A 24,611-nucleotide genomic window follows, 5' to 3' on the forward strand; every position below is an offset into this window, starting at 1 on the left:
GGTGTTCAGTGCTTGCAAGTGCTCTTTCTAGGATCTGTTTGAACTGATTGGGAAATGCTGAGGTTTCCCAGCGTTCCTCTGCTTCTGGCCCAGCATGGATTGAGAGCAGCTGTGTGTACGGTGGATGTTTGGAACCCTGAGCCATACGTACCCTCTGCCTGCAGGTCTAAAGACTCTGAGCAATGCCCACCACGAGAGAGAGAGGCAGCGAGAGGCAGGACAGGGAGAGAGTGAAGGAAGGGAGAGAAAGAGAACAGTAAAGATGGCTGGAAAAACAGACAGAAGAGTTCACTTTGCAACCTTAGCCCCAGGTGGTTCCTCCCAGGAGAATGGGCAGGAATGTTCCAAAGGGTTTCAGAGCGTGCAGCCACTGAAGACTGCGCTTCCCATGCAATGCTCAGACCCGTATCCAAAAAACCACAAGACTCAACACCCCATCATGAGCATCTTCCTCATGCCTGGCACGCAAACTGCTCAGTTATCACAGATCTGGAAGCTCTCTGGTCAGAGAAACTTCTGCAAAATGACTTCTTTGCAAGAAGCAGCTGAAAGGTCCCTCCCAACCTGAGCCACTCTGTGAGTTTCCACAATTAGGGATGGGAAGCCAGCTAACTATGCCTGAAACGTTTTCTTTGCATGTGATTTTTAAGCTACTGCCACGTCGGCTGCCTCAAGCAGAAGTGCCACTGAGCTGTGCAGGGAGATGTAAAGGAGGGCTCAGGGTGTGAGGTTTGGGCAGGGAGAGAGCACCAGCATCGTGGTCATGGAGTGCTCTCAGAGGCGTGTGCTGCAGCACTGCAGCTTGCTGGGGATGGTGGAAAAATAGAGGAAGATCTGTTTGTACAGAAGGAGAGGGTTTGTTGGAAGCTGAGTGCTTTCAGGAGAGAGAGAGAAGTCAACTTTGTTTCAACTGCGTTCTTAAAAGCAGATTTAAGGCACCCAAACTTGAAACCTGGCACGGCAAAGTTGGCACCAAAGTCAAAGCAGAAATTGGGTCTGAGAACTGCTGCATCCAGCTGTGGAGCTGTGACAGCACGAGGCTACCAAGACACAGAGCCAGAGTTGGAGTTTTGCCACTGGAAAGCCTTCAAGAACGACATGTTCAGCTTTTAGTACAGCTCATCTACTCGGAGTCGGTCAGGAACGTGGTGAGAAACAAGCATAACCTCAGCTGGCCATTGGGTGCCACCACATCTGCTGCAGGGAAAGATGGACAGGTCTGGGAGAGCGGAGGCCACGGGAAGCTTCCACTGCCACCACTGGTCAATAGCTCAGACACTATGAGAAACTCAGCAGAGCTGGAGCAGCTGAAATCACAATCTGTGCAACAGGTCCTGTCCTCCCACAGCTTCTATTTCTGCTTTTGGCTGCGGTTACAGCAGGGAAAGGCTGCAGACACCTTTGAAGTGGAGACCGTGGTGACTCCAGCACGTCATTTCTTTGCCAAAATGGAATTAATTTTTGCAGAACTGCAATCATGAAAAACCAGGCAGGTTCTGGAGGCCTCGTGCTTACTGATAGATGCACTTCTTTGGAGAGAAAACCATTCCGAGCGACGCTGCGTGAAGCAGCAGGTGCAGCCTGCAGCAGCCAATCAGCCAAATCAGAAACCACCATCCCTGCTCCTGCTAGGAAATAAATGAGAGACCTCAGAACATGCCAAGTAAAATTTACACTGCTGCTGTGAGTCAAGACAGGGAGCTCCACGTGTAACACAAGTCCAAACCACCGTGTGGTGAGAGGAGCAACATCTGGAGCAGTTCGTTTCAGACAGCAGAGCCAGTGGATTTAATTAGAAGCAATGCAAACTGAACACTGGAAAAGCAGAGGCTGCTTTGAGCACAGCAGGCAGCGTTCTGCTTCTCCTTCATCTTCCATCCCTCGTGCAGCCAGTCTGCTTGGAGGTGCCACCTCTCAACAGTCCAACTCCATTTACCATAACAGCTGCAATTACAGTGAGCACAGCTCCAGAATCTCACTCACTGCAAGTACAACAGAGTAAAGGCTACTCGAAGCAGACAGCAACAATTAAAGCTGGTGTCCTCATTAAGAAATAAATTCAGAGTTGCTTAAACCTCTGGTTTACTTCCTTCTCCCAGAACATTACCTAGTTCTGCAATCTCACTTCTGCTGCTCTGCAGCCCCCAGCCAAGCAGGAACTGACATCTTTTGGGGGCACTGTGCACCACTTATCTCCTATTGTTTGCAATAGATCACTTTGAGAATGAGGGAACAATGACAGCTGGAGGCATGTCAATGCTCTCCTCCACAGCAGCACACAACCTATGTCAGACCCTGCACCAACCCAGCCATTCCTTGGCTCTATGGTCTATAAGTTCCCTTCCAACCCAACCATTCTGTAGCTCTGTGGTCCATGAAGACCCATCCAGCCCAACCATTCCATGGCTGTATGATCAACAAAGTTCCTTCCAATCCAACCATTCCATGGCTTTATGATCTACGTGGTCCCTTCAGACCCAACCACACTCTGATTCCGTGGTCTGTAAAGTCCCTTCCAACCCAACCACTCTGTGGCTCTATGACCTTTAAGGACCCTTTAGACCCAACCCAATCCATCCTCTGGACCTATGATCTTTAAGAACCCCTCAGACCGAACCCAAGCCATCTTCTGACTCTATTACCTTTAAGGACTCTTCCAACCCAACCATTCTATGGCTCTATGATCCATAGGGTCCCTTCCAACCCAACGGTCTGCAAGGTCCCTTCCAACCCAACCATTCTGTGACCTCATGGTCTATAAGGTTCCATCTAACTCAACCATTCTATGGCTCTATGATGGACAAATCCCTTCCAAACCCACCATTCTGGGGATTCTATGATCCTCACCACCAGCACAGACCTGAATCTCCTACGCAGCAAGGAGGACAGATGGGTGGCATGAGCTACAACGAGCCACGCACATTTCTTACAACAAACCTGCAATAAACAGTTTCTTAAAGCAGAAGCCCTTCAGCAAGGAAGCCGTACGACATCCTCACTCAGGACATTTGGGATCTACGAGGAAGATGACACCAATCCCCACCAACACAGTGGGTTAAGACCGCTCTGAGCTCCCCCTGAGTGACTCCATTCCCACCTGGTGAAAACAGCCTTCTCGTTCTTCGCATCCATCGTCAGCTTGACTGTTTCCTGGCCTGCACCCGTGCTGATGGTCTCTGTGATGGCATCTCCTTTCTCATCCTCATCCTCGCTGTCTGAGCCGCCCGAGGAGCTGCTGTCTGAAGCCACCAGCGGCGCCTTCCGCGTGACGCAGACGTTCCAGACGCAGGGAGAGGCCGTGCTGACTGTGGGGAGCAAATGGGGCACTGTGCAGAACCAACAGACCCAACAGCAACCCCCAGGTGTGACCTTGAGGATGCACAGGGATGCAAAATGCAGTGCGTGAGGTTAATTCTTTCTATCAGCAGAGGGGTGGCAGCAGGGACAGGAGGGGATTGTCCCTCTCTGCTCTGCCCTCTGAGGCCCCATCTGCAGCACTGCGTCCAGGTGTGGGGCCTCCAGTGCAAGAAAGACAGGGAGCTGTTGGAGAGGGGCCAGAGGAGCCACAGAGATGAGCAGAGGGCTGCAGCACGTCCTGCAAAGACAGGCTGAGGGAGCTGGGCTTGTTGAGCATGGAGAAGAGGAGGCTGTGGGGTGACCTCAGTGCAGCCTTCCGGGAGCCTATAAATAGGAGGGGAGTCAAGTCTTGGAAAGGGGAGATGAGAGCAGGACGAGGGGAAATGGTTTGGAGTTGAGGGAGGGCAGATGGAGGTTGGATGTGAGGGGGAAGTTCTTTGCTATGGGAGTGGTGAGGTGCTGGAAGAGCTGCCCAGAGAGGCTGTGATGCCCCGTCCATGGCTGGAGGTGTTGGAGGCCAGGTTGGATGGGGCCCTGGGCAGCCTGGGCTGCTGTGAAATGGGGAGGTTGGTGGCCCTGCCTGTGGTGGAGGGGTTGGAGCTTCGTGATCCTTGAGCTCGCTTTCAACCTGGGCCATTCTGTGATTCTGTGTTATTCTGAGATTAATTTTAAAAGGTAAAAAAAAGAGAAGAAATCAGCATTCTCCATCGAGAAAATCCCGCCAGCTCATGTCTACACTCAGCACAAAGAGCAGAGAGTGCTCTTCACTTATGGCACAAAGCTGACACCCCACAGGGCCGTGATGCCATTCAGAGAGAGCTGGGCAGGCTGAGAGTGGGGCAGAAAGGAACCTGATGGGGTTCAGCAATGGCACTGCAGGGTTCTGCACCCGGGGAGGAGCAGCTGCAGCATCAGGACAGGCTGGGGGCTGAACTGCTGCAAAGGAGCTCTGCAGAGAAAGCCCTGGTGGTCGTGGTGGCCAGCAGGCTGACCATGAGTCAGAGAGCAGTGTGCCCTGGTGGCCAGAAGGGCCCACGGGATCCTGAGATGCTTCTGCAAGTGGCAGAAGGATGCGCTGTGCTCTCCACTGCAGTCCCATCCACCAAGCACAGAGCTGAGTTTGGTCCCATCAAAGTCCTTCATTTTAACTCAGGAAGGAGGAGGGAAGGCAACCAGGCTGAAGTTAACCAATGGACGTGGCACAACTACTGATAAGTTATCACATCCTTTTAATTTTTGGTAATTTTACAATTAAACACACAGTTAAAAATAGGTTTGTTTTTTTTTTTTTCTGAATAGTTGACAACTAAATTGCCTCTGTGACATCAATTCTCACTGACTCGAAGTTCATCCTCTCCTTGCTGAACCCCAACCAACATTTGGGATTTCTGAGTCACCGTTTTCCCTGACTGAACAAAAACAGCCTTCGAGAGAGGGAAGGCAGATGGTGCAGGTGGGAAGCTCTCCCCAGCAGAGTGCTTCAAACAGCACAAATAATGCATCTCCTTTGCAATGTTCTCACTTACAGTTCTTGTCCTGACTCTGCTTCGGGTTGCCGTCCGAATCGCTGCTTTCTGTGTCTGCAGGAGAGCTGCACCGTGGGCCCGATTCAGAGCTGAGTGGAGAATGGGGAAAGGGGAAAAACACCTTGAGAATGAAGTCCAGAAATCCCAGCTACGCTTCCAAGAGAGCCAGAAAAAGGCTTTAGGGCACTGTTCCTTTCTGACATCTTTGTAAGTGTGAAGAAATGTATTAATTCCCCTTTATTTTTTCATTCTTTGTAGTCTTGGTGTAGCAGTAGTTATGGGATGTGTGCTGCTCCTGTGCTCAAGGCACGTGTGCTAGCAGTAGTTAGAAGGATGGAAGGTAAAGGGAAGCATGGTGCCCCGATGCAGAGCCCTCAGACAACATTAAAATACAAAACAGGCAGCAAAGGAAGGGGGGAGGGGAGGAGAAAAAGATTCTGCTCATCACAGCTTCACGTATTTTTTTCATTCTGATGTTAAAAAGAAACCAAAAGAACTGCACTTTACCAACAGAAAGGCTGGAAGTCTGTGAACTTGGCCCACCCCTTCTCTGGAGCAGCGTTCTCCGGGGCCGCCGAGTCCCACACGCTGGATCCAACATCCATGGCCACGCAGGGGGTGGGGGGCTTCGAGCTGACAGGCTCAAACACTGCTGTCCACCCGGAGCCTGAGGGCACACAACAGCACAATGCAGCTTCCAGAGCATCAGCTGCCCCCAAATACACCCCAGAGCCATCCCAGCAATAAAGGAATTCACCAGACCATCCTCAGTCCTTGGGAAGCTGCAGCTTGCAGCTCAGAAATCCGATTAATATTAATGCTATCCACAAGAGAGAGGCAACAATTAAGCAAAACGAATTTCTTCCTTCTTCTCAGCTGCAAGAACCTCAGTTTCTTGTCAGAACCTCAGCAGTGAGGTTTCCAACCATTTCAATCACTCGAGCTCAAGGAAGGAACCGATGCAACGTTTGGTATCACAGAAGAGCTCTCAAGTAAAACTAAGCGCGTAACGTGGAGTTTCAGATCCCAGTCTGCTCTCTGTTCATGAGAGTCTCTTTTATTCCTATCTACTGTTCCTGTAGCGTCAAGACGAGGGGAAATGGCTTTAAAGTACAAGAGGGGAGATTTAGAGTAAATATCAGGATGAAATTCTTACTGTGAGGGCAGTGAGATGCTCTGTTGCCCGCAGGGGTCGTGGATGCTCCCAGCTTGGAGGCTGGATGGGGCTGTGAGCAACCTGGGCTAAGAAGGAGGTGTCCCAGCCCCTTCTATAGGCAGGGAACTACATGATCACAAAGGTCTCTTCCAACCCAAACCCATTATTCTGTAATTATTATTCTGTAATAATTTCCACAAGGCATTTTTCATCCTCTTTTCTCAAGAAATAAAAGGACTGCAGAGGTCTGGATACAAACCCGTGCACCTGGAGCTGATGACAGGAGCAGACTGTGCTCACTATCACAGATACAGAGATATCACCTAGAAAAAGAAACCCTTTTTCTTTTTTTTTTTAAACAGAAAAGATCTGCACTGACAGCAAATAAAGAACTGCTGGGAAAAAAAACATTCCTGTCCCTTTATTTCTGTTGGCTGAATTTCTTCTGCTGATAACACTGCGTCCCACGAATTTACACAGCCACACTTGCATCGTGGTAGGGGAAAAAGTGGTTTATTTTCAGCCTTCTGGGCTGGGCACCCCAAGGGGGGGCGTTAGAGGCCAAAAACAAAGACTGAATTACACTCTTCTCATCTGCACAGGTGAAATTATGGAACAGCCGTGTAAAAAGGCAACCAGCAAGCTGCTGTGTGGCAGAGATGGTTGCAGATGTCACTTCAAACAGGACGATGCTGTTTTAAACTCTTTACCTTCAGAAGAGTCGGACTCCTTCTGCTCTGCAGCATTGCTCTTGTTGCTGTTGGCTGAGGAAGAAGGCACCTGCTGTTCTGTCTCCTCCTCTTCTTCTGAGTCCACGCTGCCATCGTGATCTCCGTTCTCGAGATCACTTTTAGATGAGCTCTCTGAGGCCTGAGATGCTCCAAACCTGAATCAGAGAACTCAAGAGTCAGTAAAGCCCTGGCAGCAGCCAATTCATCCCTCTCCCGCCCCAGGGAGAAAGCAGAACCTGGCTGCTGACCAAGTGATGCTAAATCCCTTCTATAGAGCTCAGCTCCCAAAAAGATGCAAGGCTCAGCTGGGCACTTCTTAAGATATTTCCTCTAATGGCTCTGAGTGCTTTGCTTGTCAAAACCTGTTTGCAGAGTCCTAAGGGGAATTAAGCTGCAGCGATGTCTCAGGACAGGAGAGTGATAGGAGCAGACAAAGGGCAGCAAATGAGAGGAGCAGAGGTTTGGGACCATTTGTGTGCCCTATCAGGGCAATCTGATTTTTAATGCTAGGCAAATAACAGCCATCGGCCTCGACCACTCGTCCTGTCTCATTTAATCATATTTTTGGATTTACAGTTGCAGAAGTGACTTTAGGTAGTCACTGACTGCAACAAAGGGATGAAAAGCTGACAGTGATTTGCAGTGCCACGGGATGTCACTCATTCTCATGCAAAACACCATTTGTCTTCTTCAGACACTTTCAACAGCAATGTTCTGCCTGTTACCCTTCCAATGCTTCCAACCTCCTCCTGCCCCCCAGGTGAGGAAAGACCCTTCCATTTCTCCTCACCTCGTCCTGGATTTCACTTGTGTTGCATAGGTTATCTCCTTCTCTTCCCAGATATCTTCTTCTTCCTCGTTATCATCAAATTGCTGGATTCGCTCATTGCAGCAGGCTTCAAAGAGGGAAGCATTGGGCTGAAACAGTATGATAAAGAGATCACATTCCATTCAGTCAGTGGAGACAGAAACAAGAGCTTTGATGGTAACAAGCTCGTTCAGCACACAAGCAATACCAGGAAAGCGTTCCTTGTCTGCATTTAACCTTAATCTCACGCTGTGTTTGCATCCCAAGCAGCCCTCAGAAGTGCAACAGCACTGAAGCACAGCCCAGGCAGAAGCAGCAACGGCAGGGCCATGGAGAAGGACACCCAGCAGGGTCTCTCCAACACTGCCCCAAAGCAAAGAGGACTCTCATTTCCAGGTGGTGCACTGCCTAAGGAATGGCTGTGCTGGAATTCCACCCTGCACACGATTGCCTTCTCAGAAGCTAGCAGCAGCTCCTGGGGGCTGCAGCCACAGTTCCACCAAGAAATCAGATTTTCTGTACCTACAGAGCAATGCCTGTGGCAGCCAGAGGGAGAACACTGCACTAATGGTACAGTGTAAGTGAAATAGGAAGATGAGGACACCTAAGCCTTAGCACTGACCAAAGCAAAGCTTAGCCAGGTGAGCCTGGAACCACCTCTGGAAGCCACTCCCCAGCTTCTTCCATGGGTATGCAGGCCAATAAAGGAGAAGAAGCAAAACACAGCCCAGAAATATTGAGACCCATGACAACCCCAACCCTCTACGTGCAATGTTTCCTAATCATGTATGGAAAGATTATCAAAGCAAGAACAGGGACAGCAGGTTTACACTGCAGATAGGGAGAGAATGCAATTCTTCTGACATAAAGAGGACTGGTTTTGAAGATCTGCACCAAGGCAATGAACCAGGAGGGCTCATTTCATGCCCTGAGATCCTTAACTGCATGCAGCCACTGGAGCACCTTTGCTTTTCCTGCAGATATTTTGATCTTCAAAACACCACTGGCTGATCCAGAGGTGAACCAACTTGCCAGAATGCATCCCATTACACAGAACATCCCCAAACATCCACTTACGCTGTCGTCGTCTGCATCTATGTTGAAGTTTATCTCTGCAATCCTGTCAAAAGGAGCACTGCAAAAAGAAAGGGGAGAGCCTTCAGTGATGGCAGGGAGCGATGGCAGCACTGCTGCAGCCCCAGCAGGAGCCAGAGGGCAGCTTGCCCCCTGCTCACTGCTTTATTCAAGGTGATGCTTTCTGCTTCTTAAGATGAAAGATTGTCTCCATCTTTTTGAATATCTGGAAATAAAGTAACAATACTGATGTGGGATGTTCAATCCTAGTGATTGCTAAGGCTAAGTACCTGCATGGCACCTCTGGCAATGTCTGGCTGTTACTCTGCAGCTCTCAATGTCACTTACGCAGCACAAAGGCAGCCTCAACGTTTTTCACAGCATCACAGATTTTTCACTTGAACTGAATCAAAGCTGATATGAAAACACAACAGAGCCTCCATTCATTAACAGCAGACGGAGCTGCATCCAAGTGCTGTGCAACTCCAGTCCTACATTCGCCAAGGATTCCTCAGCATGAGACAAGACCCAGGGGAGGGACTGGATCCTACACAGTGGGCACAGCCCCAGCCATACCCAGGGGGGCCACACCTGCCTGTTTTTAGCATAAATCCATGAACCTCAGGGAATCTGATTGGTTCCACACCCCTGACTCACGACTGGGGCACAAACACCGCCAACAAATGGCATCACATAACCCAGTTTCCCATCGAGACCCAGGAGTGTCTGCTGTCAGAACAGCAGAGGGTGCTGCAGGTCAAGGAATTGCACTCTGCTGTCACAGCGTGGGCCCACGCAGTTCTTCTTTGCTCTATTTCTACATTCAGACAGTGCTGTTTTCCTTTCCAGAAGGCTGATCAGCAAAAATCCTCGTCACGCACGTCGCCAGGACGTTGAAGCTTGATTCTTAGCTCTGAAAATATGCAGGTTTGTATCTGACAGAGTGTTTGACTGCTGGAATGCAGAGGGCATGGAGCAGCTGGGCTGAAAGCTGCCTACGGAGCACCAGCATTCCTTTTGGATGGGCTTTTTGGACAGCAGACCCTGGAGATTGCTGACCTGCACCAACTCAGGATCCTTCTGGAGAGCTCTTTTGTCAATCAATGCAACAGCAGAAGCTCAGAGCTTCAGAATCACTGTGGGCAAACAGGACAGCTGCAGTCTCAGTCAATTAATTCCTCTGCATCCTCTGTAAGGTGAGAGAACAACGCTGCAGCTTTGACCAGGTTGCAGCAGCTCTTCCACAGCAGCAGCAGCACCTCTGAGCGCTCCGTTCAGCAGCCATGGAACATTACACTCAACCCAATCTGCCTTCTTTGAGCTGCGATCTGCTCCCAGCTCATCCACGTTCCCTTATTCATAAGGGAATAAATGGCTACTTTTTTTTTCGGTGGCTATCATTAGAACACCATTCCTCCACTCTTAATTTCAATGAGGACTTAATGCCACTGGAGAATATCTGTGTAATTGCCTGCAGTGAGCTCTAATGCTTCGCTTTTCCTATGATTCCATTTATTCTAGGACGTGGCTGGGTAATAACTGCATGTTTTATTAAAAAGGTTTCTCCTCAGAATGAAGAAGTGCTTCTGCACGGTGCTACAAGCACTGCTGGGCGACTCCTATCAAAAGAAACGCTGTGAAAAAGACGTCGGGTGTTTCCCAATCTGCTGATCACACTTTGGTTTGTGTGACAGCAAACAGGGTGCAGAGCCAGCTTCACTTTAAAACCAGAAGAGAAAAGAAAGATGAGAAGCAGAGAGGTGTCAACGCCAGACTGAAGTCTCTTGAAGCCGTGTACACTTACTTGATATTATCATCCTGGTCAGCAAACTCCTCGTCATTAAAGCCAAACTGATCCACGAAGTTTGCTGTCATCTGCTGGATTTGGTACTCAGAGAAGGCCTGAGAACAGAACCCACAAAGAGCTACTGGGCAACTGGAGCACCTCAGGCACACCCAGAAGGCACTTCTGTATCTCACAGCTGCTCAGGCCCTCTGCCCTCCATCTCTCAGCCAGGCTGCCCAGACATTGATTTGGTCACATTCTTGCCTACTCATCCACACCTCATTCTCCCTTCATGAAAACAATTCCTTTTTCCTCTCTGTAGAATCTCCCACTTCTGTATTTCTCAGCTTGTTTCTCCTACTGAAGGATAACCCTGCATGCTGCAGCTCCAGCTGAGGACCCCCAACGACCCCACAGGTGTGGGGAAGGTATCTGCAAGGGCAGTGCAGCCAGCAGCACGATCTGGACAGAGATAACAACAATCACAACAAACTGCTTTCAGATCTTTTTTTACCCTTCACATTTCACGCTGTGATTGTCTTTCTAACCCCCAGCAGCAGCCTCCCACTAAACAGGTTGAAACTTCTATTTTCTGTCAATGCTCTTAATGGCAAAAGTGGCAGGGAGGAGCTTGCCTGAGTTCTTCAGCCTGGAAAACTGCTTCCAAATGATTGATGGCCCTTCATCACGCTCTGAGGAACCTGAGGTCTTTGCTAAATTCAAGTGAACCCTCAATTTCCCCCATTTCTTTTTAATTCAAGGCTTTTTACTGCTCCTCTTGCTCTTTTCTCACTTAATCTTAGTATGGCTCTTCCCATTCTTTAATAGAAGTCTTTGCAGCTCAAGGGGAAGCAGAAAACCTCTCCCAGCTCCAATTCCACTGCAGGCAGCTGACAGAAACCACCTCACTGGCTGGGACCTACAGCAACGAGCTGCAGCTCATCTATAGAATCAGGATCACTCAACCCACTACTGTGCAGAGAACCAGGGAAAGAGAAAGAAATATGCAGTGTCTGACAGAGATTGGAGACACATCCTGTATCTGGGACTTGGATGCAGCCTGAGCCAAATTTATTCCTGGCTGGAATCTAGCTTGAAGTCTGCCATTTAACTGACTATAATGGAAAGATGCTGAAAGGCTGAACACACTGACAGTGACTGAGTGAATGAAGCTGCTCCATAATAGGAAGGATTAAGGGAGAATTGGAGAAGCAAACTCCCTAGGAGCAGCAAGGAATGCATTGTCAGCTCACCTGTTGGAGAGAAAGTTCATTGGGAAAAGCACTCTCAATGTCTTCATCCTCACTGGAAGAGTGCAGATGGTGAGTGCTCACCTGAAAGAAGCAGAGAGAACAAGCATAAGGGAAAGCTAAGAAAGCTCAAAAACCACCATGCAAAAACAGTCAAGGACAGAAACAGAGGACGGTGAGTAACACAATCACAGAACAGAGCTTGCCAACACGTGTGAAGGCTGCTGCATGGCTGCAGGACATATGTTCAGACACAGTGCCTCTGTAGAGGCAAACAGAAGAAGACTGGCAGCACTGTTCCTCTTTTTAGTTAAAGACAACCCAGAAGACAGCAGACCTCACTGAAACGTGCATCACTGCTCTCACCAAATCCACCGTATTCCTCCTGTTTGTTTCCGTCAGCGTCTCTTCTACAAAGCTCTCCCACCTCCCTCTGCAGTCCTCAGGTAGCTCTGGGAAGAAGCAATCTTTGTTACAGCGTGGTCACCTTCAGCCTCCAGGTGTAAAAGCAAAGTTCTGACCGTTTTGAAACGATTGCACGAAAACAAAGAGCAGCTGAATTTGGTTTGAAATGCTGGTTTGTTTTGGGACCTTACGGCGCTTGAACGAGAAAGCCTTTTCTTTCATAAAAAGGTCCCCTCACAAAGTAAGGGGCAGTGATTTCCCAGTTATTTCATCGAGGACAAACCAACAGAGCACAGGGTTGTACCTTTGATGAACTCACTGATCTGGGTGTGCATGGGGCCCTTCTCCATGTTCTGCACCACGGCGTTGGCGATGCGGGTGAGGTGGCCCATGTTGCCTCGCCTCATTCCCCCTTCTGCCCTGCAGAGAAAAGCACAAAGGTAACAAGAGACCCCAAGCAGCAGTAAGAATTCATACTGAGACCACAAACAACATGGCTGGGTGGGAACTGAAGCTCAGGAACACAAAATCCTCACGAGGAGCTTCCAGCTAACGCTGCTGTGTCTCCAGCTTAAAGCAAAGCTTCCTTCCTAGCTGCTCACACAGCACGGAATGCTTCCAGTTCCCCAGGGATGCTATGAGATGGGGATTCATTTTGAGCTGCTGCACTGCGCTCACTGAAGTAACAGAATCACAGAATGGCTTGGAAGGGACCTCAAGGATCACGAAGCTCCAACCCCTGCCACAGGCAGGGCTGCCAACCTCCCCATTTCACAGCAGCCCAGGCTGCCCAGGGCCCCATCCAACCTGGCCTCCAACACCTCCAGCCATGGACGGGGCATCACAGCCTCTCTGGGCAGCTCTTCCAGCACCTCACCACTCCCATAGTAAAGAACTTCCCCCTCACATCCAACCTCAACCTTCCCTCCTTCAACTTCAAACCATTTCCCCTTGGCCCTGCTGTTATCTCCCCTTTCCAAGAGCTGATTCCCAAGTCCTGTCCTTGCTCTGAGATCTGTGTGCAGTACCCAGAGCTGAAGGAAGAGCAAAGCTGTAACAGCAGTAAGGGTACCTCACTGCAGCAGGGGACAGCCCTCCAACCTGCACCCCAAATTCGGAGTGTAGAACTATTCACATGAGATTAACACCTGGAAATGAGTTTCTAGAGTGAAGCTACAACCCTTTGGATGCAGACCTGTGGTTTCACACCCCCAGCCAGCAGACAGCAGCAACCTCCTCTTCCTCCCTATAAACTGCTGCTTCCTATCCGTGCTGACGAGCAGACTGCACTGACTTTGAATTACTGAGGTAACATCTTGTGGGAATATTCAATGCTTGCAGCCTTAGAACATGGCACTCTGAGACCCAAACCTTTTACTTACTGTATTTTGTCGTTAGCTTCCCAGGCATCCAGTATCCTTTGCACTAAGCAGCACTTCTGGAACAACTGAAGGAAAAAAAGAGATAGGAGTTCAGAAGTTTGCCATAGAAAGACTGAATGCCTTCAGAAATCTGTACTGAACTGCAGTGACTTCTGTCCACTCCTTCACTGTGACAGAGCAAGAACTTAAAGTTCAACACTTATCTTTCTCAAGAGCTCAAGTTTCTTCTTTCTCCCTGTTTCTTATGCAGAGGAGCCAAAGAAAACAGCAAAACCTACCAACAGCTTCAGTCTGTTCCGGGCTTCACAACAGCAGCAATGAAGAACATTGCTGTCATTTCACAAATACAACAAGAAGTTTTCATCATTAGGACCACATGAGAGAAGCTGAAATGTGGTCAGCTAGTTGCAGTTATCATTGTTTTCTTGTGTGGGCCAATTTTATACATGCCTTTATTAAAGTGATGGAACAAAAAAGGGATTCAGAGCCCATTACATGAGATGGGTTGTGTGTTTATTTTGTAACTGGATGCTAAAAGACATTCAGAAAAGTCAATGCAGTTCCCACCAGAACTGACAGAACTAATGATATCTGAACGCTTCTAAATGAATTCTGTGCTCTTGGACAGTTTGTCACATCATCTCCTTCTTAATGCAAGTTCTGACTGCATCTACCAGGCTGCACTTTGGGCTGGAGGAATCCCAGGCAGCCCTACAGACTGGGAGGAGCATCCTTGAGAGCAGCCCTGCAGGGGAGGACCTGGGGGTCCTGGTGGGTGGAAAACTGAACGTGAGCCAGCAGTGTGCTCTTACAGCTCAGAAAGCAAATGGTATCCAGGGCTCCATCAGCAGAGGGGTGGCAGCAGGGACAGGAGGGGATTGTCCCTCTCTGCTCTGCCCTCTGAGGCCCCATGTGCAGCACTGCGTCCAGGTGTGGGGCCTCCAGTGCAAGAAAGACAGGGAGCTGTTGGAGAGGGGCCAGAGGAGCCACAGAGATGAGCAGAGGGCTGCAGCACGTCCTGCAAAGACAGGCTGAGGGAGCTGGGCTTGTTGAGCATGGAGCAGAGGAGGCTGTGGGGTGACCTCAGTGCAGCCTTCCAGGAGCCTATAAATAGGAGGGGAGTCAACTCTTGGAAAGGGGAGATGAGAGCAGGATGAGGGGAAATGGTTTGGAGTTGAGGGAGGGCAGATGGAGGTTGGATGTGAGGGGGAAGTTCTTTGCTATGGGAGTGGTGAGGTGCTGGAAGAGCTGCCCAGAGAGGCTGTGATGCCCCGTCCATGGCTGGAGGTGTTGGAGGCCAGGTTGGATGGGGCCCTGGGCAGCCTGGGCTGCTGTGAAATGGGGAGGTTGGTGGCCCTGCTTGTGGCAGGGAGGTTGGAGCTTTGTGATCCTTGAGGTCCCTTCCAACCCAGGCCATTCTGTGGTTCTGAAATTCCCTGGTGATGTGACCTGACTCACATGAGTAACCATGATATTCTCTGTGTTGTTTTCTGGAGTTTCTTGGTTCTCTGTGGTCACGTTTCCATTCAGCACCTCTTCTCTGCTTTCTGGGTCATTGGCAGTAGTTCTTCCCTCTTGCACAGAGTGTGAGAGAATAGCTGCTATGGACAATTCCACTTGGAAATGCAAAAAGTTATTCCACGTGTATTTAAAAAATAAGTCCTGGAACAAAACGGGAAAGGAACAAAAAAAAAATTACTCTGGATGCATCTTCCCACTTTTGGCAATCAAATGATGTCAGAACAGTGCCCCATTCACTGCTTGGTCACCTTCCTTTATCATAATAGGGACATAACGTGATCAGCACACATGGCACAAACCACTCTGTGCCCAACAGATCAAAAGGGAAGCAAAAAACCTCTCAGCCTGAAGCCATTCCCCCCCCCTCACCCCTCGCAGTGCCACGCTGTGTTACTCACAAGTAATAAATCCATGGTACTGAGTCTGCATAGTTCCTGATTAATACTGGGAGTGTTTGTGTGGAGCAGAGCAGCAATCAGGCGAGATCCGTGAAGACGAGCGTTGCCCAGCGGCTCCTCCAGGACACCAATGGTCGTCAGGATTGCTGCTTTCTGTCAGAGAAAAGGAGATGGAGAACATCAGTGAAGGTCAACGCTTCCCCCAGTGCTGATGCACAACGGTTTGACTAAATAGAACCGCCTCATCTTCTTACATAAATGCTCTCTGCAGGCAAACCTGCGGCATCGTCCCTCTCGGCAGCGTCCTGGGAGCACTGCGAGGTCTGAACTTCACAGACTGAAGAGATCAAAATGCTCACTGACTCCAGGTTCCCTCCTCTGTGCCCCCTCACCACTCCCACCAAAGCCATCAGCCACATCTCTCTGCTTTTGGCTTCACTTGGATGCACTGCTGCCTTCCAAGTCCCACTGCCTACTTCACAGAATGGCTTGAGTTGGAAGGGAGCTCAAGGATCACGAAGCTCCAACCCTCCTGCCTCATACAGGGCCACCAACCTCCCCATTTCACAGCAGCCCAGGCTGCCCAGGGCCCCATCCAACCTGGCCTCCAACACCTCCAGCCATGGACGGGGCATCACAGCCTCTCTGGGCAGCTCTTCCAGCACCTCACCACTCCCATAGCAAAGAACTTCCCCCTCACATCCAACCTCCATCTGCCCTCCCTCAACTCCAAACCATTTCCCCTCGTCCTGCTCTCATCTCCCCTTTCCAAGACTTGACTCCCAAGTCCTCTTTATAGGCTCCCTTCAGGTCCTGCAGGCTGCACTGAGGTCACCCCACAGCCTCCTCTGCTCCATGCTCAACAAGCCCAGCTCCCTCAGCCTGTCTTTGCAGGACGTGCTGCAGCCCTCTGCTCATCTCTGTGGCTCCTCTGGCCCCTCTCCAACAGCTCCCTGTCTTTCTTGCACTGGAGGCCCCACACCTGGACGCAGTGCTGCAGGTGGGGCCTCAGAGGGCAGAGCAGAGAGGGACAATCCCCTCCTGTCCCTGCTGCCACCCCTCTGCTGATGGAGCCCAGGTTGCCATTTGCTTTCTGAGCTGTAAGAGCACACTGCTGGCTCACGTTCAGTTTTCCACCCACCAGGACCCCTAGGTCCTCCTCTGCAGGGCTGCTCTCAAGCACTGCTCCTCCCAGTCTGTAGGGCTGCCTGGGATTCCTCCAGCCCAAAGTGCAAAACCCTGCACTTTGCTTGAACTTCCTAAGCACTCGAATTACAAACCTGAAGCTCGAATCCTTCTTGACAAGATTTTTGGTAGAGTTTGCCTGGCCAGCACGTGGTGCTTTCAGAAAAAAACCACAAAGCCCACGAGTAAGGATGAGGAAACCCCCACGTGCAGCCAGCAGCTGTTTGCTCCTGAGGAAGGCTGAGCCGCGTTACCTTGGGAGGGCTGAGCAGCAGCTGGTGGAAATCTTTTAGCCTCGGTTCAATGCCATGTAAGATGCTGCTATTGACAGTGTAAGACCTTTCAAATCCCTGAGTGTATGAGTCCATCAGTCCTTCCACCCTGTAACAAAGAAAACACAGTCAGGGTTTGAGCAAACCTTACAAAGGTCTCCACTCACACTGCCCATGTTGGTTATTTTCTCTTGAAAACTAACTCTGAATGTGAAGAATAACTGACAGCCACCGAAGCTAAGTGCATAATCACAGTATTAAGTTATTTGCAAGATGATGTTCACATAATCAAAATTGTGAATGAGATGAGTGGGAAGGCAGAGGAGAAGCTGTCTGCAGGGCTGACAAAGACAAACTGCCGCAGTGCTCTCAGGGCTCTCAAACTTCATAGATATTCAAAGAATAAATTGTGCCAGGGAGTGTTTATAAACATGTGTTAAAAATGGTATCAAGCTCTCCAGAAGTGCACTGAAGGACACTAACCAAGCAGTCGGGCTCCCATCTCTGCTGCTCAGCAGCACACTGTGACTACCAGCAGTTCCTTCCAACCTCAACTGGAGGTCCTTCAACCTCAACTCCTCAACTTCCAGCCTCACGTTGGAATAAGAGAAATGCTTTCATTGCAGCGAGGCACCAACAGCCTCCACGGCACCCCTACATCTGGAACTCAGGAACCCTCAGAGATGCAGGGCACAAGGCACACAGGATGCAGCATCTCAGCTTTTCAGCCTTATCCAAGGGTGGTGAGGCATTGGAACAGGTTGCCCAAAGAGGCTGTGGGTGCCCCAGCCCTGCAGGCATTCAAGGCCAGGCTGGATGTGGCTCTGGGCAGCCTGGGCTGCTGGTTGGTGACCCTGCACACAGCAGGGGGGTTGAAACTAGATGAGCATCGTGGTCCTTCTTCCTTTTCAACCCAGGCCATTCTATGATTCTATGAACTGCCTAACAACTTGTCAGCCCGACGCCATCTCCTGTCTGTTTCTCCCTCTGTTCACTCTTCCTGATCTTCCATCACCTCCTTCACTCCTCCTCATTTCCTCCTTTTTAAACAAATGAGATTCTCAGCGCCTCCCTTCCTCCCCAGACCTCTCCTTTGCTACATCCTTCATTCAAACTAGATTTGAATGGCTAAAATTGTTCTGCTCAGGACTGAAGCTGACTTACCCAGAGCGCCTGGTTTCCAGCAATGTCAGCAGAACCTGCGTTCCATTCACTATGCAATTCTCAGTCTGCTCTCCATCAAACATATTCTTCAGGAGCTGCTCCACACATTCCTGCCTGTTGGTCAGCACAGATTTACACTGTTAGTAACATTCAGCAGCTGCTTTAATCACAAAAATACCCACTTCTGAGTTTTCTTGAGCTGAAGTTTGCACTCAGTAAAGACAGAAATGGCTTTACACGAGGTTTAGGAACTTGCTTCCTCATCACTAAGGCAAGAGCTCCTTATAGACATTGAGACTCCAACCCAAAACCCGGTATCAACAAGGCAAAACTCTTGTTATACACTGGAAGACAACCCAAGTATTAACTTTGTTTGTTTAATTTATGAAAGACAACAAGAAGCTATGAGCTCACAGTCCAAAATTATCCACCAGAATCCCAGGAGAAAGGCAAAATGCACTGGAAGCTGACCTGTGTCATCTGCCAATGGCACAGTGGGATCCAGGACCCAGCAGAAGCAAACTGTAAATGATTTGCTTCTTTTTGTCAGTCTTAGCTTCCGCTCCCTCCAAATATTCAAAGCCATTCACCATTTCTTTGAGCCTTTAAAGCAGGGCAAGATGCCTACCAAAGCCTGAGAGTGTCCAGGGAAGGTGGGGGAACCCCCAAGCATAGTACTGGCAAATGCTGGAGTCACAAGGAATGACAACAGTGGACTTTTCTGGCATTTAAACACCATTCTGACACTCAAAGACCACCCTGAATTACAAACACAGGGTAACAGCCCACTTTCCTCTCTGCTACCTGCTGCATTCTCTAAGTTACAGACAGGAGGAGCAGGAGGGGTGTGGGACTCCGGCCACGGCTCCGGGTGGCCTTAAGTGATGGTTAATTTACCATTCACAGATGAAAAAGGTCACTGGTAATGGTTGGAAAAACTCCCTGGGAGAAGGCATGAGCCACGTGACAGCTGGGGATCATCAGCAGAGTGGTGCAGAAAAGTCACTTCTGCTCAGAATGTTTTTCCTCTGAAATAACGAAGCGGCGTAACGACTTTCAGCAAAGCTCTTTGAAAGAGCAAAACCATTTCTCTTCATCTCGTGGAAAGGCAGGTGGTGAATGAAAATGTGACAGCAACAAAGAAAACCACAGGGGAGGGTGATTGGGAGAGAGAAGGAGGGAGGTGAAGCAGCTGCTGAAGATGCTGTGAGTGCAGCGTGACCCAAAGCTCCACCTGTAGCAACCCCTGTGCAGCCCAGGACCTCAGATGGAGTTCTGCCCCAGAAGCTCTCACCATGAGCAGCAGTGTCCTGCCCCAAGCACAGCTCTGTGTCCCTCTGCTGAGCTACTGAGAGAGGAGGAGGTTCACATGAGAAAGGAGAAGACCCAGAGTGAGTGCACCATGGCACACGGTGCAGGCTGTCTGTAAGCAGCCCAGCAGAGAAAGGCTCAGCCCACAGCTGAAGGGCTCTGGAGCCATTCAGTCCTGATGAGGTTCAAACCCTGATCTGAGGTTCAGTCCTCATGACGTTCAGGCCCTGATGACGTTCAGTTCTGATGAGGTTCAGTCCCTGATGAGGTTCAGGCCCTGATGAGGTTCAGTCCTGATGAGGTTCAGGCCCTGATGAGGTTCAGGCCCTGATGAGGTTCAGGCCCTGATCTGAGGTTCAGTCCTGATGAGGTTCAGGCCCTGATGAGGTTCAGCCCTGATGAGGTTCAGCCTCTGACGAAGGTTTCCAGGCCTTGAGATATGCAACTGTGGTGATGGATGGATCTCAATCCAATGGTCACAAGTGATGCTCCCCAGGCATTCGTACTGGCCCTGTTTAGTCTCTTCACTGATGATCTGGATGAGGGGGTTGAGATGAGCCAGCTCGTGCCATGGCTGCAGTGGGGGTGGGCTGGGGTTGAACTTGATGATCTCAGAGCTCTTTTCCAACCTTAATGGCTCCATGATTCTATGATTCCACCTACACCAACAATCCCACCCTGTGTTACCCGACAACAAACCACCACTCTGAGACAAAAGATCAGGCCTACCTCGTTTCTGCAGGCGCAATCAAGGAAGGAAATGAAGCATTTAAGAGCAGCTCCTTACAGAGTCAGGCTTGTATTTCAAGCCTGTGGAAGGTCCAGCATGTTTTCCTTCAGCTGTCAGTGACTGCATGCAGCACATGAGCTGTCTGCACTCCACACACCACCTCAGCCCTCTGTGCACAGAACTGAGCTCCAGATCAGGAGAAGCAGACAGCAGCATCACAGAAATGAGCAAAGCTCTGGGCCAACAAGACTCACAAAGCAGAATTTTTAAGCCCCACTTACAGGTGCTGTCTTATTTCCTTCAAGTCTGTTTCACCTCGTTCCTATAACAAACCTTTAGGTCTAAAAGAACCTTGTTTGAGGTCACGTTTATGTTTGTTCTTACAACAGCTCACAACCACCAGTTTCCAAATGATGGAACTCACTGGATTCCTGTGATCACTGAAAAGCTCCCAAACCAAAACGACTCTTCTGCTTTTTCCTGTCAAAAAAGGCCTCGAAAGGGATGACAGCTCTGTTCACAAACCCTGCCTGCCAAGCAGAAGCCAGGAAACGACAAAGCCAGTTCTGCACCTTCGTGTCAAAGTCGCACGTGGCACCAATGAAGAAACGTGGCCACGCTAAGAGCTGCCCAGGTGGCTTTTCCCTCAGCTCCCACCACCACCCCTCAGCTCTCCCCACATTCGCTGCGAGACCTCAGCACGCTGACACCGACTGCTTCCGTCTCCAGCTGTGTGCTTCACAGATCAGCAACCCCAACCCTGTGCTACAATCCCAGGCATCTCAGCAGAGGTGGCCAAGTGACACCCCAGCTTCGAAGCCACGTTTCGTGCTTGGGATAAACGTCAGCAGTTCAGCAAGGGCTTCATGGCGACCTCCCACAGCCGACAGGAAATGACAGCAGCTGGTTTAGCAACGACCCCCTGAGCGCTACTTACGATTCCAGTGCGGTGAGAAGTGGATCAGGCTCAGGTATGTCCTGCAGCTGATTGCTCTGGTCTCTGCTCAATCTTATGATATCACACAGGGTCTGGGAAGCGTTTGATTGCCTCTGTCAATGACATGGAGCACACGGCGGCGTTAGCTTCTCAATTTGTCTCATTCTGGCCGTCAGAGAAACTAATGTGACTGTATGAGTGCCACCACGCTCTGAATTATTCATCTGCTACACGTTAACATTGAATTATTAGAAGCTTTAAGAGATTTCAAAACCTAAGAGAGGATCTTCCTGAGCAGAACGGTGAAGTTCAGTCAGAGATTCCATAAAGTGAGGACTGCATTTCATAAAGTGACGACTGTATTTCAGCTTCCTGACCGAGTGCATTAACTTGTGACTTTCAAACACAGTACTTCACCCTTCCTTCTCACTGCCTCCTGCACAAAGAAAACTAAATGATTTCATAAAGCCCTTTACCTTGCAAGACCCACTGCCCACAGACACAAAACACCAGTTCTTGCCATACTCACATCCTCATCCTGGCTTGAATGGATCAGCTCCACCAGTCTCTGAATAATTCTTGCTTCATTAAGCCACTGGAGGGAAAGGAAGGGAAAAGAAAATCGTTGTATTGCAGCATTCAAAACAAGAGGATCCTTGAGAAGCTTGGCATAACACAGAGTCCTCTCCTTCTATTTCAGAATCAAAGGCATGGAACAATACCTATAGGCACAGGTCACAGAAACCACACGATCACAGGCTGGTCTGGCTTGGAAGGGACTTTAAAAACCATCTTGTTCCAAACCCCCTGTCAGACAGAGATGTCTTTTAGTTACCATCAGAATCCACGCCCTGCCAGTGTGAGTTCTAAACTAAAAACTTAAACACCTTTGGAAAATATGATCAGCCACAAACAGATCAGCCACAAACGCCATCTCACCTGAAGCAGCACAAGCATAACTATCAGCATGCTCTTCTGCTGCCACTTCCTACCCTTACAGCCACTGTTGTTTACACCAAACAGCTCCAACTCTGCCCATGCTGTTATTACAGCTCATCTCCCTGCCCCATCCCACACCACAGACTTCCTCCTATTAACTCAAGCTATCACTTCACCCCAATTCCCCAACCACACGCAAACAAAGCACAACCACCTGCAAGGAACACCTTCCAGTTTCCCTCTTCCCAGTTCCACCTCCAAGCTCAGCTCCTCAGTCCATCTTCAGCCCAGTTCCTAATGGCCTTCACCCCAGGCAAATGGCCGAGTGTGTAACATCACTCACACCAATCACTCACATCCTCCATAATGCACTCTTACTTCCTTTGGAAATGACTGACCAAACCATAATTAGAAGGAAAATAACTTTGGAGGTTTCTGCAGTGATGTTATCTTCCATCAGCCTTCAGATGAGTCACGGGAGAAACCAACAGCCTCCCACCTTCACAAGAAAGCTCTGTGCATCTCCCCTTCTACAGTGTTTTTTATTACCTGGTCCCACAGCTTCAACCATCACAGAACTACAGAACAACTTCAGCTGGAAAGAGCCCTCGAGATGAAATCCAGCCAACAAAAGCTCATCCAGTGGAGCTGATCCCTGCCATGCCTCCATGTGTTGCCTCCCCATCTCCATTGCACTGACAAGGCACCTGTCCATTCCCCATGTACTCACTTGGCCTACAAGCATCCCTTCTCATCTCCACGTGCTTGGATACGCCGAAATCCTTCTTCCAAACCCTAAGCCTCAATCTCCCCATGACAGCTAAGGCAGCTCTCAACTGGCAATTCACCGAAAGGTCAGCGAGGTTCACAGCATCACAGAACTGTAGGGGTTGGAAGGGACCAGCAGAGCTCATTGAGTCCAACCCCCTGCCAAAGCAGGTTCCCTACAGCAGGTCGCACAGGCCGGCATCCAGGCAGACCTTGAACATCTCCACAGAAGGAGACTCCACCACCTCCCTGGCAGCCTGTTCCACTGCTCCGTCACCTCACTGTAAAGAAGTTCTTGCACACATTCATGCAGAACTTCCTATGCTGCAGCCTGTGGCCGTTTCCCCTCATCCTGCCTCCATGCACCACTGAACAGAGCCTGGCCTCACCACTCTGCCCCCCACACCTCAGGTATTCATAACCCTGGATCAGGTCCCCTCTCAGCTTTCTTTTCTCAAGGCTGAACAGACCCAGTTCACTCAGCCTTTCCTCATAGCAGAGATGCTCCAGGCCCCTCACCATCTTGGTGGCCCTCCGCTGGACTCTTCCCAAGAGATCCCTGTCTGTTTTGTCCTGGGCAGCCCAGAACTGGACGCAGTGCTCCAGGTGAGGCCTCAGCAGGGCAGAGCAGAGGGGGAGGATCACCTCCCTCGACCTGCTGGCCACGCTCTGTGCAATGCACCCCAGGATGCCATTGGCCCTCTTGGCCACAAGGGCACACTGCTGGCTCATGGCAACCTGTCGTCCACCAGGACACCCAGGTCCCTCTGTGCAGAGCTCCCCTCCAGCAGCTCATCCCCCATCCTGTACCGCTGCATGCCATTATTCCTCCCCAGATGCAAGACTCCACACTTGCTTTTGTTGAACCTCATCCGGTTTCTTGCTGCCCAGCTCTCAGCCTGTCCAGCTCTCGCTGAACGGCAGCACGGCCTTCAGCCAATCCTCCCAGCTTCGTATCATCACAGACTCGCTGAGGGTGGCCGCCATCCCCTCATCAAGGTCACTGATGAAGATGTTGAACAAGGACCCAGCACCGACCCCTGGGGGACAACACTGCTTACAGGCCTCCAACCAGACTCTGCACCGCCAACGACGACCCTCTGCGCTCTGCCACTCAGCCAGTTCTCAACCCACCTCACTGCCCACTCGTCCATCCCACAGCTTTGTTATAAGGACGGCTTGGGAACTGAGGTTAATGAGAATCTCCTCATTTCTAACTTAAAACAACCAGAAAAGAAAAAAAAAGCACAATAAAACCTGCCCAGCAATGCCTCCAGCAGCCCCTCTAACAATGACACTGCTCACCCCTGTGCTAGGGCTGCATGCTCCGTTTTCATCACCACTTACACAGCCCAGATTCTGACTGCAATCCCTCTGTATTCCCACAACAGGAATACACTGCTGACTTTGAGAATGAAAACTTACATTCCTTTTTCCTGCAGGTTTCCTTTCTTCATGCATTGGCCTCTGTAGATGTGGCACAGTGGTATTTCAGCCTATTCTTACTGCATGCAGAATCCCTGCCACACCAATCTCTGCTATCACAGGAACTTTTACCCCCTTATGAGTTCCAAAGTCCAGGGGTTGGCTGTAATGGGGGGCAGGCAGGGATGGGGGGGCCTGGAGGCACTGCTAGAAACTGCAAGGACTCCCAGATCAGGGCAGCCAGAGTGGTGATGTGCAGGTTGTGCAAAAGTGCTGAGAAGACAATGTTATGAATTTAAGCAGGTTTTTTTTTTGGCAAAGCTCAGTGCTCCCTGGATCATCATTTTGCATGGAAGAAAGGAGAGTCAGGCCCTGCACAGGAGTCAGATGGAGGTTGCCATCCTGGAAGCTGGCATAGGAGGAGAGAACTCTTCCACCTCCATGGTGATATTATCACTAAAAATCAACCCTGGGGAGCAGTTCTGC

General features: G+C 50.0%; 2 protein-coding genes across 8 annotated transcripts in view; one reads left to right on the forward strand and one right to left on the reverse strand.

Annotated features, from left to right (window-relative positions):
* The window catches only part of SBF1 (SET binding factor 1), a 148,474-nt gene that overhangs the window by 78,036 nt on the left and 45,827 nt on the right, over nt 1-24,611 (forward strand). The window lies entirely within an intron of this gene.
* The window catches only part of PPP6R2 (protein phosphatase 6 regulatory subunit 2), a 74,431-nt gene that overhangs the window by 8,622 nt on the left and 41,198 nt on the right, over nt 1-24,611 (reverse strand). The window contains exons 6-23 of one of the 2 annotated variants that reach the window (XM_052681084.1): nt 21,523-21,588; nt 20,994-21,106; nt 18,016-18,129; nt 16,834-16,960; nt 15,395-15,547; nt 14,934-15,137; nt 13,476-13,540; nt 12,398-12,513; nt 12,055-12,140; nt 11,692-11,772; nt 10,457-10,554; nt 8,656-8,713; nt 7,561-7,688; nt 6,750-6,925; nt 5,391-5,550; nt 4,884-4,972; nt 3,098-3,305; nt 152-175 (exon numbers count right to left, since the gene is read on the reverse strand). In XM_052681084.1, the coding sequence (XP_052537044.1) occupies nt 152-175; nt 3,098-3,305; nt 4,884-4,972; nt 5,391-5,550; nt 6,750-6,925; nt 7,561-7,688; nt 8,656-8,713; nt 10,457-10,554; nt 11,692-11,772; nt 12,055-12,140; nt 12,398-12,513; nt 13,476-13,540; nt 14,934-15,137; nt 15,395-15,547; nt 16,834-16,960; nt 18,016-18,129; nt 20,994-21,106; nt 21,523-21,588 (2,066 nt within the window). The remainder of the gene's footprint in view (nt 1-151; nt 176-3,097; nt 3,306-4,883; nt 4,973-5,390; nt 5,551-6,749; nt 6,926-7,560; nt 7,689-8,655; nt 8,714-10,456; nt 10,555-11,691; nt 11,773-12,054; nt 12,141-12,397; nt 12,514-13,475; nt 13,541-14,933; nt 15,138-15,394; nt 15,548-16,833; nt 16,961-18,015; nt 18,130-20,993; nt 21,107-21,522; nt 21,589-24,611) is intronic. The other variant, XM_052681085.1, reaches the window with a different exon arrangement.

The sequence above is a fragment of the Tympanuchus pallidicinctus genome, unplaced genomic scaffold (assembly GCF_026119805.1).
Source record: "Tympanuchus pallidicinctus isolate F22 unplaced genomic scaffold, pur_lepc_1.0 scaffold19, whole genome shotgun sequence".
Classification (NCBI taxonomy): Eukaryota; Metazoa; Chordata; class Aves; order Galliformes; family Phasianidae; genus Tympanuchus; species Tympanuchus pallidicinctus.